Genomic DNA, 14,818 nt, shown 5'->3' on the forward strand with positions numbered 1-14,818 from the left:
AAAAATAAGGAAACAAAAGGAGAACCACGATCGAGTTCGAGCGCTCTGCTGATACACCGGCGATGCTAACACGCAAATGTGTTACGCCAGGGCCGATACTGCGCCTGAGTACAAAGATCGCCGTGTCCTCCGAGTGCGTCCGCACTAAAATCACTCGAGGTTAGTGCGCGTGCACCGAAAAGCGGCCGACAGCCCGGTGCGAGACTATCGACCCGTAGTCATGCGGTATTCCTTCACCCTTCACCCTCCGTTCCTCCTCCTCGCTCGCTCTCTCTCTCTCTCTCTCTCTCGCCTCGCGCCTCCGCTGCGCGAAAATGCCTCACATCCCCACCGACGGATCCTTCTGCTGGATCTGTCGTACATGCGCGAGTCTCCCAGCAGTCCCGTATCCAGGCATCGCGGGGCCCCGATCTTAACCCCGTGACGATCCGAACGATCCGTCGGTTTTTTTCTTCGATTCTTCGTTGCCGGATTATTTTTTAGTGGAATTGTGAAGAAAAAAAATTGAGGAACTTTGGTCCTTCGCTTGAGAAATACTAATTTTCATCAACCAACGACGGATACCAATATTTTAAAGCCTGCATTTCAACGATTTTCATCAACGAATAGAGATGAAAAATTGGGACAAAGAAACTACAGATCGTAAAAACTTGCATTTTTATTTATTAATTTATTTATATATTTATTGTAATGTATAATCTGTACTCAGTTTCATTCTCGTTGATAATTATTCCAGGATAACAAAATTATCCCGTTATTATCGTATACAATTCGATTGAATCTTTACCTATTAATTGACATCAAAAGAAGCCAGATTCATTCTCAACTTATCCCGTTAGTAAAATGAAATTCGCAAATAATTTATAAAAATTTCAATAAACAAATTTTAATTGTAAAAGAAATTTTGCCGATCCCGTTAAAATTTTAGCCGAAAACAACGATCTTTATTTACAATACCTTCGGTGTATCATATTTGACAATTTCAGTGCAATCGTCACTTCTCAGAATACGATAACATCGCAAGAATATTCCAATCCCCCGAATTATGCTCGTGCAGTATCTACGGTGAAAATTCCGCCTCCCCCGATTTTCGTCAGACAAAGAAGACCAACTCCTCTTCGAAATATCACCTCCCAGTAGATACGCTCCTTTTCTCGATGTAAAGCGGGGGGAAGAGACGGAGCAGCAGCAGCAAGCAGCGGCAGAAGCAAAGCTCGGTCCGTCAGGCAGCGTAGCGCACAGCTGATTTTGACGTCGTGTCTCATCGTGAAGGCTTATTGCGCTTATCGGAAAGGCAGTAAATAACGCTGATAATTTCCGCGTCGGCAATGTGCTCCGCAGTTCCGTTGAAGCGTCTTTAGCCCGGATCGAGTGCGCTGATTGAATTGAGATTAACGAAAAGCAAAAGTCAAACCTTAGAAAAAAAATACGAAAAGTACAAAAAATTAAGAAAAAAAAAAAAAAAAAAAAACCGACGCGTTTCGCGAAAGGGCAAATGACCCATCGGAGGTGTCGAAAAGTGCCCGTTTCCAGCTGGTCGTCGCGTATCGTCGCGCCGATACTAAACCGCGTGCAGTTTCGCCCTACAGTGCAAAGGAAAAGTTTCGGAAAATATTTATCGCCATGTGTTTTAACGAGGAATGAATTCGGATACCCGTAGAGAATCACAACGTCGCTGCTTGGTGAGTTCGTTCAGAATTTTGGATCGTTTTTTGATCTTACAATAAGACATGCAGCGGCGGTGCAGTTTTCAGTGGTCAAGTTCTGCGCGATTCAGACGACGCCTATCTCTCTCTCTCTCTCCCTCTCTATCTATCCATCTATCTATCTTTATCTTTCTCCGGGCACGAGGGTCAAAAATCTGTCAAATTTTCTCTTCCAACGTGAATTACAGCCGAGCAGCGAATTGTTTTATTTATTATTTTTAATCACACGCCTCGTTCTTCTCTCGAGTATTTCCCCCCGAACGAATAACGTATGCTTGTGATATTTTCGAACAAAGGCAAGCGAGGCTGTTTGCTTTTTACCTATGCTGCCGTTTCTGGCGTGTACTCTTACCTTTCATATTTTACGACCAGTCGCTCTTACATTTTTACACGCGGATCTTGCCGCATTCGTCATGTTGGGATTTCAGCGATTTTCGCTTTTCGCAGATCGTGAGGCTCCCGATATCGCGAACAATACAATCGGCGGTTCTTGTACGCGGCGTAATGGCTGTTCACCTCGTTGTTTATTTAATACAACTGTGCTCAGGCGCACTGTAAAATCGTCGATGGACGTAGTAATGCTCGCTTTTACCGCTGCGCGAATCGAGAGATATTATACATACGTACACGTACGTATTGCGGTCGAGAAGCGTGCCGAAAGATCGCACGCTTGTTTTTAAGTATTTTTCAAACGCGCAATTTCATTATCTCTCGCTAGTTCGAGACGGTGGAATTGTTGGAATTATTATTTCCTGCGCGAAGACACGCGTTTCTTTGTTTGTAATCGTATTCAGGCAGCTTGAAGGCAGATACTCACCTTCGCTTTGCACAGCTGCTCGTTAATTATTAACCTCGTAATCAACTCGAGTGCGGTGCGTAACAATTTTTAAAAAAATTTCAGCTCTGACGTTTCACGCGAATGGCGAAAATTCATTAATTCAACCTGGAATGGGTTCTCATATTAAGAAAAAAAAAAAAGAACAAAAAGTTGAGTATTTTATCTCTTAACGAAATCGGTTGCTTTCATCACAGATGAACTTTTCTTCGATATTTCTATTCAAAAACAACGTTCAACTCAGTAACTGAGCTTAAAAACGAAGATTCATTTTTAAAAACTCAATCCAGGTACTAGTGGTTTGATTAATTCTTTCTAACGATCAATCGTAGATGCAAAACATCCGTGCCTATTCATTAACGATAAATCTTCAGCCCAACAGCGAAACGGTCCTTGGATAATAGCATTTTTTTCAAACCTTGACGATTCTACTTACCAATCAATCACACGTTTTTCCTCTTTCTTTGTTCGTTTGTTATTCTTCGGTTTCATTCGTCGATCTCCGTTCGAAAATTTTCCTCGTTAATCGCCTTCGGCTTATTCCTGGACATCCGGATTCACTTGTTACAGATTTTCTCTTTTTTTTCCAACGGAACATCTACAGAGAAACTAAATTTACTTCTGGACGAAGTGGCGAGGTGGATGTATAACGGAGCCTTCCGCTCCTTCCGGCTAAGACGATTCTATTCCTGGATCCAGCGCGACGTCATCTTTCCTCTTTTTGAACCCGAATCGTCCCGTCTCATTGTCAATGAAATTTGAACCTTCCTGTAGCCTCGCCGTATCGTCGATGGTGCTTCGGTTCAGACAAGGTCCATCGGCTTTTCCTCCCAACCTCTCGACCGTAGCGCAACGTCAGAGCTTCAAATTCCGAGACAATTATTCCCAGCCTTGTACAAAATTTCGCAAAAATATGTCCACCGAGTTGCTTGGATTCGCGAGGTGTTGTTGCACGGTCGGATCGTCCATATCGCAAAAAACTACCGCAACGAAGACTTGCGGTATCTGAATTAAATCTGCGTACTTAGCCTTGAATCATCTCCGCATCACTTGGAAACGCTGTCTTTTCGTGACGACTTATTTTCAACGTTACCGGAGAGAAGACAATTTTTAATCAACCAGCGCTGCAATCGGATGCTTCTCCGAATTTTTCTTTCGCGACTATCGTCGCATGTTGCGATTGATCTTGCGGAATTCGAGGAGCTGCGTATACGTGTGTATGTATGTGCGTGAATTTAAAATAATTAGCGAACGCGTCGGTCACGGGTTACGTGGTTCTGCAGTCAACGTGGGGACCCCGAAAGATCGGGTGATCAGTCCCATTGCCCGTTGCTTAACACAGTCGCACGTCAATAATTTAAACGAGATATATTTATGACGTAGGAGAACCGGGGTCATACACTCCTCGATAAGACTTGAGTAATTGTTACACGCTCGAGCATCTTGCCACAAAACACTAGCGTGACGCGTAGTCATTTATAACGCTGAAACGTGACCGCGTGTTCATCGGCGGCTGTCGAATAACGTAAATCAGTCTGAATCGGATCGCGAAAGAATTTTTATACGCGTTTCGTTGGCATCGATTTTCAAAACTGGAAAACAGCTTTTCGGCAACGCTCTTGTAGTGAAAGTAATTTTTGTAATTCCTGAGCGTAATGTGCAAAGAGTCAACTGTTCGGTTACGGTTATTGTTGCACTTTTTACTCCAAACGGATCGATAACATCGGTCAACGCGAATTTTCAGTCTGGGTTCTGGATGTCAATTTTTGATTTCCTCCACGTTACTATTAAAAGAAAAAACAAGTTATCGAATAAAGTTTGCTTTTGTAGAAACTTGAACAATATTTTGGGTATTGAGAAATATCACGTATTTTCGCAAACATTTGTTGCAAATGATAATTAATCAAACTTCGGTCTCGCGTTTAAATCACTTTTATTAAAAATTGATAATTAATAATAAAGTACGAGTGTAAAAGTATTGCTAAACAAAGTTCGAAGATGAATATTTTTCGTAATTCTTCCTTGTTCGTACGGATTTTCTCGTATCAAACTCCCATCGTGCTCTCATTATACGGCCCCTGATAACGTCGTTCAAAGTTCATCGCATCTTGGTGAAAAAGTTTTCTTTGTTCTTCCGAATAGGCACCCGTATCAGTTATCAACAAAAAACTTCGAGACTTATTTATCAACGTAAAAAGGACAAAAGTAAGTTTTACAAGTAATAAATGACGATTTTGGTCATTATTCGATGTATAGAATCAAAATTTATTCATTTAAATGTAAACTCTAAAAAAAAAACAATTTCGATGATCTGTGCAATCGTTATCCCTAAAAATCTCCCAAAAAGCGCTAGCAATTCTCGTACGAAGACATGAATTAAGTGATAGGAATATTAGACCATATCAATCTTCGAGTACAACGCAACGGGAATACTTGAAAAATGTTTTTTCTTGAGGATAATTTATGGATCTTGCTTGTCACCCTTCTCCGTGCTTATAAATTCTTGAGCCAGTAATTCAAAGCTTTGTTATACAGACGTCTCATGTCTCGTTGGACTTCAACGTCACTGGCTTGCCAACGTATCCAACAAGTTTCGCATTACGCTGATAAGGAAGGAGAATTTTCAGCCGCTTGAAAGCTTCGTATTCAAGTTGCGCTTTCGTCCACGGTATTGGCAGCTTTCCAACGCGTCACGCCAATCAGTCTGAGTCTTAACGATAAGAATTCGGTTGCCTTTTCTCTCAATTTGCTCCCCGTCAAACATGCCGCACAGTGGATTTTTACTCCCAGCGAAACTATTGGAAAATTTATTGATTCATTTTCTCTTCGTTCAAAGTGCAGTGGGTGAATAATCTCAAAATTCGGACAAAAAATAAGTACACACACTGGGAAAAATTTCATTTGTTACACTAACTAGACAAATTGGGTAAGACAGGTATCGTTAAAAAAAATTGTTTGCAACTTTATAGAATAGCCAATGAAATTCAGTGATTCGTATTAATACAGCCTTACAAAATAATTCGCAATTTGGAAATTAGACTCTGTAAAAATTGTTGAAAAATTGTAAAATAACAATTTTTATTCCAACTTCTCGTCGCGTTATTTTAACCTCAGCCTCACGACTCGCCCGCAGACTAAACTCATCGCGAACCTGTTAAACGAATACCTGTTATTGTAAAAAGATAGGTCAAACAAACCTCGGTGTGTTTTTCATCTTCCGAATCCGTCTCGTAAGCTGCAGTAACGTTAAAACGAGATCTGGAGCGAGTTATTCATCGTCGCCGATGAATCATTCGACAGTGAAGAAACATCGCTTCTTTCTCTCATCTCATCATTCCCAGCATATTACGGAAGATTCTTAGCTCAGCATTCCTCCTCGACCTCGAGTCACTCTCCGAACGAACCTTGGCGCGATGCTGATCTTGAAACACCGCAGAGTAATAAACCTGCATTACGGGCTGATCAGCAGGTCAGAAGGTGTCGAATTATTCTCGAGTATAAACATCCGATTGAAAAAATTCAAAGCTGATTCCCACGACGTGCGGAACATAATTTCGTGTGTAATTATAATTAACTTATCTATAAAACAGAAATACAAATTGCATGTAACTAATATAAAAAAAAAAAAATATTCTCAATATAAAGAGAAATATTTCAATCGTAAAAATTTAACGAGTAATTTTAAATCTTATATCAAAATCGTATTCAATTTTAAAATCATAAGATATAAATAATGACACCTTAATTGTTTTACAAAATTAAATTAATTGTATAACTTGACCGATGATTCGGTTCCAATTAAATGTCTATCTCTGCAAAGTTCGAACCCCATTTTGTAACAAATGATATTTATTTATTTATTTATTTTTTTCTGATAGAGAGAGAGAGAGAGAGAGAGAGAGAGAGAGAATTCTGGAATCTTATCAAATAGTTCTACAGTTCCTGATAGTTTTTGAAATCAGTTCCGATCAATAAAGGTTTTGACGCGTGTATTATCATTTTCGCCAACGATAACGTCCCAATTTTTCCCAGCCAATTCGATGCATCGAGTCTAAACGGGGACGAATCGTTAACCCCGCCAACGGCACCAAGCCGACATTGAAAGCAGGATCAAAGTCCAGCTATCAGAAATTCAGGGAAACACGATTCGCAGCCTGTGACTCATCGATCGCCGCTGGCCGTTGGGTGAACGTCCGGTAAAAAGAAGACGAGAGAACAAAATGAAAAAAAAAAAGAACAATAAGTAAATACGTTCAAATTTCGCGCCACGGCAGCGAATGAATCACGCCGTTGAAACGATAAATGTTTACTCGCAGAGCGGTCAGAAAGAATCAAGTGCAGGCGTACTCGGATAGGTTGATGTTACTGATTAAATACACATGTGTATGCACGTATATATTTATAATAAACGTGTTTTTATGCACCAGCTCGACCCACGGACAAAGACTTTAGAACTTCCATCCTGACATTGTCAATCTGTAGACAACATCTAATCACGTGTTTACAATATTACCAGATGCTGTCACGTGTTCAGCCTGATCATCAGTCGCAACTTCCGGCTGTTACGTGCTGGCTATTTTTCAGGTTATTACCGGATGTTCGTGTCTCATTTTCACATCATCTTATATGTACTTCGATTATTTAATACCCGATCACGCCTCTTGTTGAGATAATTTTTATATTTGTCTTCCAAGCCTGATTTTGTTATCGTCTCGTCGTTCGTGTAAACCAAACGCAAATGCCGTGATCAAGACGTTCAATGGCGATAAATCTACTTCGATTTAACTGTACTTTGAAATTTAACAAATTAACAGAGACAAATATTCGTATCAGCCAATTATCGCACAATCAAGGTTTGAAAATTCAAACTCGGCCTATTGACATGTATTTGATTTTAGAAGGATGTACTCTCGATGTAAAAAAAAAAAAAAAATAAAAACAGGTAGAAGAATCCTCGTTCAAACGGAACAAGTTAAATTATCAATAATTACGAAAAGCCCAAATTCTGTGACTGCTTCGATATTTTAATAATAATAATAATAGTTACTTTTAACCACGCAAATAAATACATATTCTACAAATCACCGGATTGTCTAATGATTTTTCTTCTGCAACAACTCGGTTTCATCGCGAAAACATCGCTTGCAAAGTCATCGTGGGTTGTTGAGTAATTGATAAATTTATCATTTCTTGAAAAACATGTTTGCGTTGTTCGAAATTCATTGCAAGCTATCTGCGTCGAATACCTATTCACAATTGAAACGATTTTACAATCAAAGATGCGGAACACTAATACGACATTTTCAAAACGATGAAAAACTGCGGATCCTTCTCTATTTCAATATGCAGCCATCAATGGATTAATGTATCGATCAGGATTTCTATTGTAACGCAATTAAATTTCGTACCTTGATTTCGCGCGTCTTGTCATCTATCTAATTCTTTTCCCTGGACTGTACTCGGTACGCTATTCATTACACTCAATCAAGATTCGGAATACGATACTTTTTCAAAGTATTCGGCATCTCTCTTGTCAAACGAGAGACTTAACCCCGACTGAAGAGCTGATCATGCCTCATCCATCTCTGCTCTTTTCTTGCAAGAATAATTCCCCGAAATTCCAACGTGATTAAACTCTGGGAGGACCTCAGTTATACGCTTAATTGCATCTTATTGCCCCTTCTCAATCAACGGTCTTGTTATTCTCGTTGTTAACTCGTTCAACTCCAGCGTTGATCGTCACATGGTGTGCTCAAACTTAAAAAGACGTCGCGGATTTCATGAAAAGTATAAATATATATACATATATACAATATTAATAAGTATAAATTTTTTATATTTTTTTTATACTCAAGCGTAAATAAGCCACACTTTACGTAGACGGAAATCACACGACAAGCACATTGCGTTGGCACAACTTGATTCTTTAACATCGATGTCTTTGCCACCTGCATGTGTGTGCATCTAAAAGCGCAGATTACGCGAATATTAAACCCTGCGTAGGTCAAGATATTTAAGGGCCAAAACTCGGTGTAATCTGCCGTTCTTGTTCTATTTCAATTTTCAATCAAGCAAAAAGTATCGAAGTTCTACAACTATCGCGAGTGAACTTTAAAGCCTGTGACTTGCAACGTGGTGCGATTGTATTTTCGTCTCAAGTGACAGATTCTTCGAAGCCATGGCGCGATTCTGTTACGTTTATATTTAGTCGACAGGTGCCACTTGGGGATAAATTTAACCAGAAATGTGCTCGTCATTAATTACGAGAAATAATTAGCCAATCACTTCGAGTCTGGCGCCCTCGTTGTATCCTTACCGAATCTCGTACCTCGTCAAGATCTTCTGACATTCGGTGTATACAGACTTCTATTAAATCCCTCTTGAAATCGTCGAAAATTTGCGTACAATATTTCACAGTACGTATTAAACATCTTTTAAAATCCGTGACGTATTCTCTCGAATGTCGAGAGATTGTTAATAACTGTGTAAATGTTTTGTCTTCGTCTCGAAGTTTGACAATAAGATACCCGCGACGCAAAATTTGTCACCGGTTAAACTCTCGTACAGATATCAACAGATCGCAAACAATCGTTTTATACCCAAACAATCATTGTTACATTGTACATATTTATACACCCGCGCCACGTTACGTTGCAGCGCTTGATGTTTGCGGATAAAATCCCCGTTGGCTCGAAGTTTTTTATAAACGTATAATACTTCGAAAACACAATTTATCCCCGCTTACCAAATCGGCGATAAAAGCTCGACAGGTTTCTCGAAAATTATAACAATGTAAACATACGCATACGGCAAACGTGGGATACCGCAACAGAGTGAAATTTGACTGCCTCAAGTTGTTCGACACTTTGTAATTTTTGCCATGGAATTTTCGAAGCGAATTTCTCCGGCTTTCGCAATCCTTAAATTGATCACAGCTTATGTCTCACTGTAGTGCATCCGGTGATTATTGTTACGTACGATTTTTGTAGCAATAAATACCACTTGGAAAATTGTACCGCAGACTTGATACGGAATGAAAGTTATTTAACGAAGGTTAGGTGAAGAAGGAACTGATTTTTGCTAATTTTATTGCGAGATAGTCGTACTTTGAATATTCATCGAATCATCATGTTCGAAAGCTGTACGGAAAACTCTTAAAAAAAAGGTTCGATATGTAGAATCTCTTGAAAATTGTGCAAAATTTTAGTAAATTTTACAATTGAACGTTTTATTCGGAAGATTATTTTCTACAAGTCCATCGTTAATCGATTTCCTTAATTATTTATTTTTACAGTACTCGATAACTCGAAAAAAGAAAACAACAGAAAATAGTCTTTTGAATAAAATCATGTCTCATGGAATGGAATCCAACGAATGTACTAGGTTTTTAAAGATTTTGAAACGGTTTGAAACAAAGTATCGATATCTAAGCTTTTCTGGCTAATTCAAGTAATTTCTGTTTTTAATTTGTCAACAATATCATCGTATGTCGCAAATTTAATAAAAAGTATCGATTCCGGCCACCCTGCGACTTTTTCAACAGCCAATCGCACTGTGCTGGTAAATGAATTCAAAAAGCCGATTAAACACGCCTCTTTTTCGCCTTAGCGTTCGAGTAGCGGTTGAAGATGGCCGATCTGAAGAACCTGACGCTAGGTGGAGGGACCAAGTACAATGGAGACGAACAAGTCCAGTTCATCGCGAGCGGAAGTCATCAGGTGACGATCAGATCACCGCCGCCAACGCTGGGCTACGAGAATCTCAACAACGCGATCCTCGGGTGAGTTTCGTCGAATCGTTCGTCTAAAGAAGTTTCGCATTTCATTCGGAGCGATCAGAAACCCGAGAACGCGACCTACGAAAGAAGTCTGGTCCGGTGAAATTACGGCAAAACTGAAACCAGTCCGAAAAAAATCGTCAGACTTTTGATTCGCGCTTTTGCCAGGCGGCGGCGCAAGCTGCACCAAATTTTGGACCTCAAGAAATTTGTTTTTAGATTTTCCGGACTTGTACACGTGATCATCTTAGACAGGAAAAATCTCTACGGTAACAAAAGATCTTTGTTCGACCTCAAAACTGCGAAAAATTACCGATTCCCGTTACTCGAGGTCCTGTGAATAACCGAAATTTGGGACTCGCTTGATTCTCGGTAGCCTCAGTTACGATATATCGTGGGTTCGGACCTCAAACTTATTCTCGAGCTTTTCTTCGACCGGGTTTCGTAGAAGATACGAGGTTCTATTGAGAGCGGCAAGATTCAATTTCAATGTAAAATTTCCGAAAATTTCGAGGCTTTATTGGGTCAAACTAAGCTCATGGGTGTAAATGAGACCTAAATTATGAGTCGGTATATTTGAATTACAAAGGAATGGAGGGTTGAGAGATTCAAATACGATTTCTAGAAATTCAATTCGAGGCTTCAAGTTTAGCTTGGTAAGAGCCGATTTCTTTCTTGGTATCCAAGATCAATGATAAAAAACATCCGTACATGTTGACGTTTCATCCCTTTGGTGGGGATCAAAACTTGGAAGGGTCAATATTTCGAAATTTCAAACATGCGAAAATAACATAACGAAAGATGAATTGTTCGAAATCTTTCGTTTATTTTATTCTCGCATGTTTGAAATTTCGATATATCGGCCCTTCGAGAAAATCCATTTGACAAGAACCAAAAACAAAAAAACGAGGAACGACTTTGGTTGTCTGGCACAAAAACGACCAAGAACCAATAAGTGTTGAAAATAAAACACACCATTAAAAACCAATAGTCAGCTCACTAATTTGACACTGAAGGACCACTTTAGCTTAATCGCTGACCATGTTCATGCGTTTCAAGTGTAAACAAAACCAGCATCTCTTATATCTCATATCCTGTATCTATGTAAGTCTGTTTTTAGCTTGGTGTCTTCTCGTTTTAACGCGAAGCTGACGTAACACTTTAGCCACGTGTTTCGCAGGCACGAAGCTTGTGCTTTTCATCCTCGGTTCGTTACCGTCTTATTGTTAAACCCGTGCAAACCAGCTGCGACCGACAGATTTGCAGTGCTCGCAAACTTCTTAACGGATTTTAACCGGTCATTCCACCGCCTTGTTTTTCTCTGAGAATAAGCGCGACACGCGCTTGAGTGTAAAGCTGGTCATTCGACGCTGATTGGGCGATGAAAGGGTCAATTGAACAAACATGTTACGGTTGGATGCAGCTGGTCGCGATTATCGCAATTGAACTGCGAACTCACGGATCAATTAACACCCGTTACTGCCACGATATAACGACAATAAAGATGCGAACAATTTTTTCCCTCTCATCCGTTTTTTCCGCACTAGCGTCTTCAACTCCTTCGAAGATTGGAACACAACACGAAGTCATCCAGATTCTCACCCGTGCGATCTTGCCTTCCAAACTTGGACTCTTCCAACGATGCATCGTAATTCTCTGCAGTCCGCAGTCGATGCATAAGTCGTTGAAAAGCCTTCGGTTACGAAAGTACGACGTTCGTAGATGGAAACTTGGAATTCTCGCGAGCATTTCCCAAACCTTTCCAAGCACCAGCCGGTTACAGTCTCTTCGCGTATCTCGGCAACTTCAAGTTGAAAGAGAAACCCATTTCCACGTAATGACAGGCGGCGCACTCGTGACCGCTGGAATTTCGCTTCATTAAATACGAGGGTTGGGGAAATTCGAGTGCCATACGCCGTTGTTCAATTACGAGTTTTAGAACATTTCACGTTAAGAGCCCGTTGAAATTTACTTTATGCCAAACAGAATTCGCCGCCGATTCAATTGCGATTGGGATACAAGATAGCGACGAAATGACTACGATTCGCGTTCGATCGATCATCCAACGAGTTCGATCTTATCCCCCCGACTTTTGAACGGGAGAAATCAATTCCGTACACACTCCGAAGAGTTCCCGCAGGAAATTCCGCAAACGCGAGGCTCCTTTATTGCGAATCGGTGAAAACGTAGAACTTTTCAAACCTTCGACAGGCATTGAACGACCTTTATTAAACGTCTGATACTCGTTTCGTCCTTCGTGATACTATTTCACCCTTTTCTAGAGCAATCGTGCCGAGCAAGGTTAATGTGACTTGAAAAAAACTGGTCGTTCGTTCATCTGTTCATCATCTGTTTTCTTCCATGAAATCACGCGTAGCGATGATATTGCTTCGGTTATCCTTCGCTGATTAATGCTCTCATTGGCAGCCAGAGTTTCAGAGTCATTAATTCTCTGTCCTCGTTGATTAATTTATCGAGCATGACCTTGACTAGCCACTAGAAGCAGGGTCATCCACAAATGACATAAGAATGATCTCCTCGCGTCTTCTTACACGGGCTTACAGATAACCATGGCGTAATATCGCGTGTGTAGCGTATTTACGCGGGGTTATCAATCGGCACTCGGTACGCCCTTCAGACCGCAAGCTCTGTACCAATTACACGGGTCAACAACAAAATACTTTTTTGATTTTGTGTTTAAATACATCACATTTGATTACATAGATCGATTAATAACCAAAATCCTCATTTATTACTTGTAAAACTTACTTTTGTCCTTTTTACGTTGATAAATAAGACTCGAAGTTTCTTGTCGATAACTAATACGGGTACCTGTTCGGAAGAACAAGGAAAATTTTTTCACCAAGATGCGATGAACTTTGAACGACGTTATCAGGGGCCGTATAATGAGAGCACGATGGGAGTTTGATACGAGAAAATCCGTACGAACAAGGAAGAATTACGAAAAATATTCATCTTCGAACTTTGTTTAGCAATACTTTTACATTCGTACTTTATTATTAATTATCAATTTTTAATAAAAGTGACTTAAACGCGAGACTGAAGTTTGATTAATTATTATTTGCAACAAATGTTTGCGAAAATAGGTGATATTTCTCAATACCCGAAATATCGTTCAAGTTTCTACGAAAGCAAACCTTGCCTGATAAAACTGTTTTTTCTCTTATTAGTTACGTGGAGAAAATCAAAATTCGACGTCTAGAACCCAGACGCAAAATTCTACAGCTCGCAAATCAAAGTCTGCCTTGCGGCGGTTGGTCAACATTATTAAAGCGGCGGGACGGCTTGGTTGAAAATTCAATTCAATTGGTCGGTGGAAATAACTCGGCCGATGGTAGGGTCGTCCCTTTGTCACACATGCCGACAAAGGAGAAAATTTTATCCACCAGTCGAGCGGCTCGGAGGTCGAAATACGCGACGGGAAAATAGACCCGCATGGGATTCGTTGTAGAATGAAACATGTAACATCTATCTAGGGGAGAACCTGCAGTGATCCCTCGGGAAACCCGAACATCCCGGATGAAACGCAAAGCGACGCGAGTAACGCGGCTCGCTTATCCCTGATTTTATTTACAACTTTCGCGAGAATATTTCACCGCTCTAATGATTACGACAAGAAATTGGCCCGCGGTTTTTTCCACCCCCCAAATTTGCGCCGAGCTCAAAATGGCCCGAACCTCGACACGACGCTGGTCGATATTCCTCGACTCTGACAGCCTTAGACAAACGACGAAGGCGGAACCGCGTTCCGTGACTCGGTTATGCGAAGTACTCGTCCTATGAAATTCAGTACTCAGATTTTCAGCAGGAATTACGCGTGAGTATTTATAAATTGTAATTCTAACATCGTCCAACGATTGGTTAAGAGACGTCCTTTCAAAAGCTTATTCGCAATTTTGTTAACAAGACCAAAAAAAATTCATGTCGATCAAAGCTCTGCTTCGAATATTTAGAAGAAATTTCATTTTCTTCGCATTATACCTGAAATCCGCTTCGACACCAACTTCAGTCTATCCCACAACTAATAAGACATGTTTTACACACACACACAGTAGTGTATAATTAATTTTCTTCTGCGGTTACATTCGCTAACAAAAACACCGTACCAAAAGGACGATGTCAGGACTAGAACTTGCTTCAGTATTCATGCATACATACTGGAACAATCTCTTGAAATTTGAAAATGAACCGCGCATGCGCGAGTTTTATCGGCTGTTCGCGCAGGCTGGCCAACCCGAGTTTTCGGCTGTCGAACTCTTTCTGCCGGCGATGCGGTTGATACGAATTTTCGAGGTTAGAATCTCAAATAATTGAAGTAGCGACTCGGAAAGGTTTTGGAAGCGTTTGTTGTCGGGTCGGAAAGTTGACTCTTCAAAGAACGGTCGGAATTCAATGCTTATGCTCTTTGAAAATTCAAACGTACACATTTTGCGTACGTTGGCACGCCTGCGTCGCGGACAAGAATATCGCTGCGTGAAG

At 40.4% G+C, this 14,818-nt stretch overlaps 1 protein-coding gene across 1 annotated transcript in view; it reads left to right on the forward strand.

The window, feature by feature from the left end:
- The first annotated feature begins 1,370 nt into the window (after nt 1-1,370).
- LOC107226568 (ATP-binding cassette sub-family G member 4) overlaps nt 1,371-14,818 on the forward strand; it is a 32,323-nt gene continuing 18,875 nt past the window's right edge. The window contains exons 1-2 of the mRNA XM_015667424.2: nt 1,371-1,682; nt 10,150-10,321. Of these exons, the coding sequence (XP_015522910.1) occupies nt 10,170-10,321 (152 nt within the window). The 5' untranslated portion in view covers nt 1,371-1,682; nt 10,150-10,169. The remainder of the gene's footprint in view (nt 1,683-10,149; nt 10,322-14,818) is intronic.

The sequence above is a fragment of the Neodiprion lecontei genome, chromosome 3 (genome assembly GCF_021901455.1).
Source record: "Neodiprion lecontei isolate iyNeoLeco1 chromosome 3, iyNeoLeco1.1, whole genome shotgun sequence".
NCBI classification, from domain to species: Eukaryota; Metazoa; Arthropoda; class Insecta; order Hymenoptera; family Diprionidae; genus Neodiprion; species Neodiprion lecontei.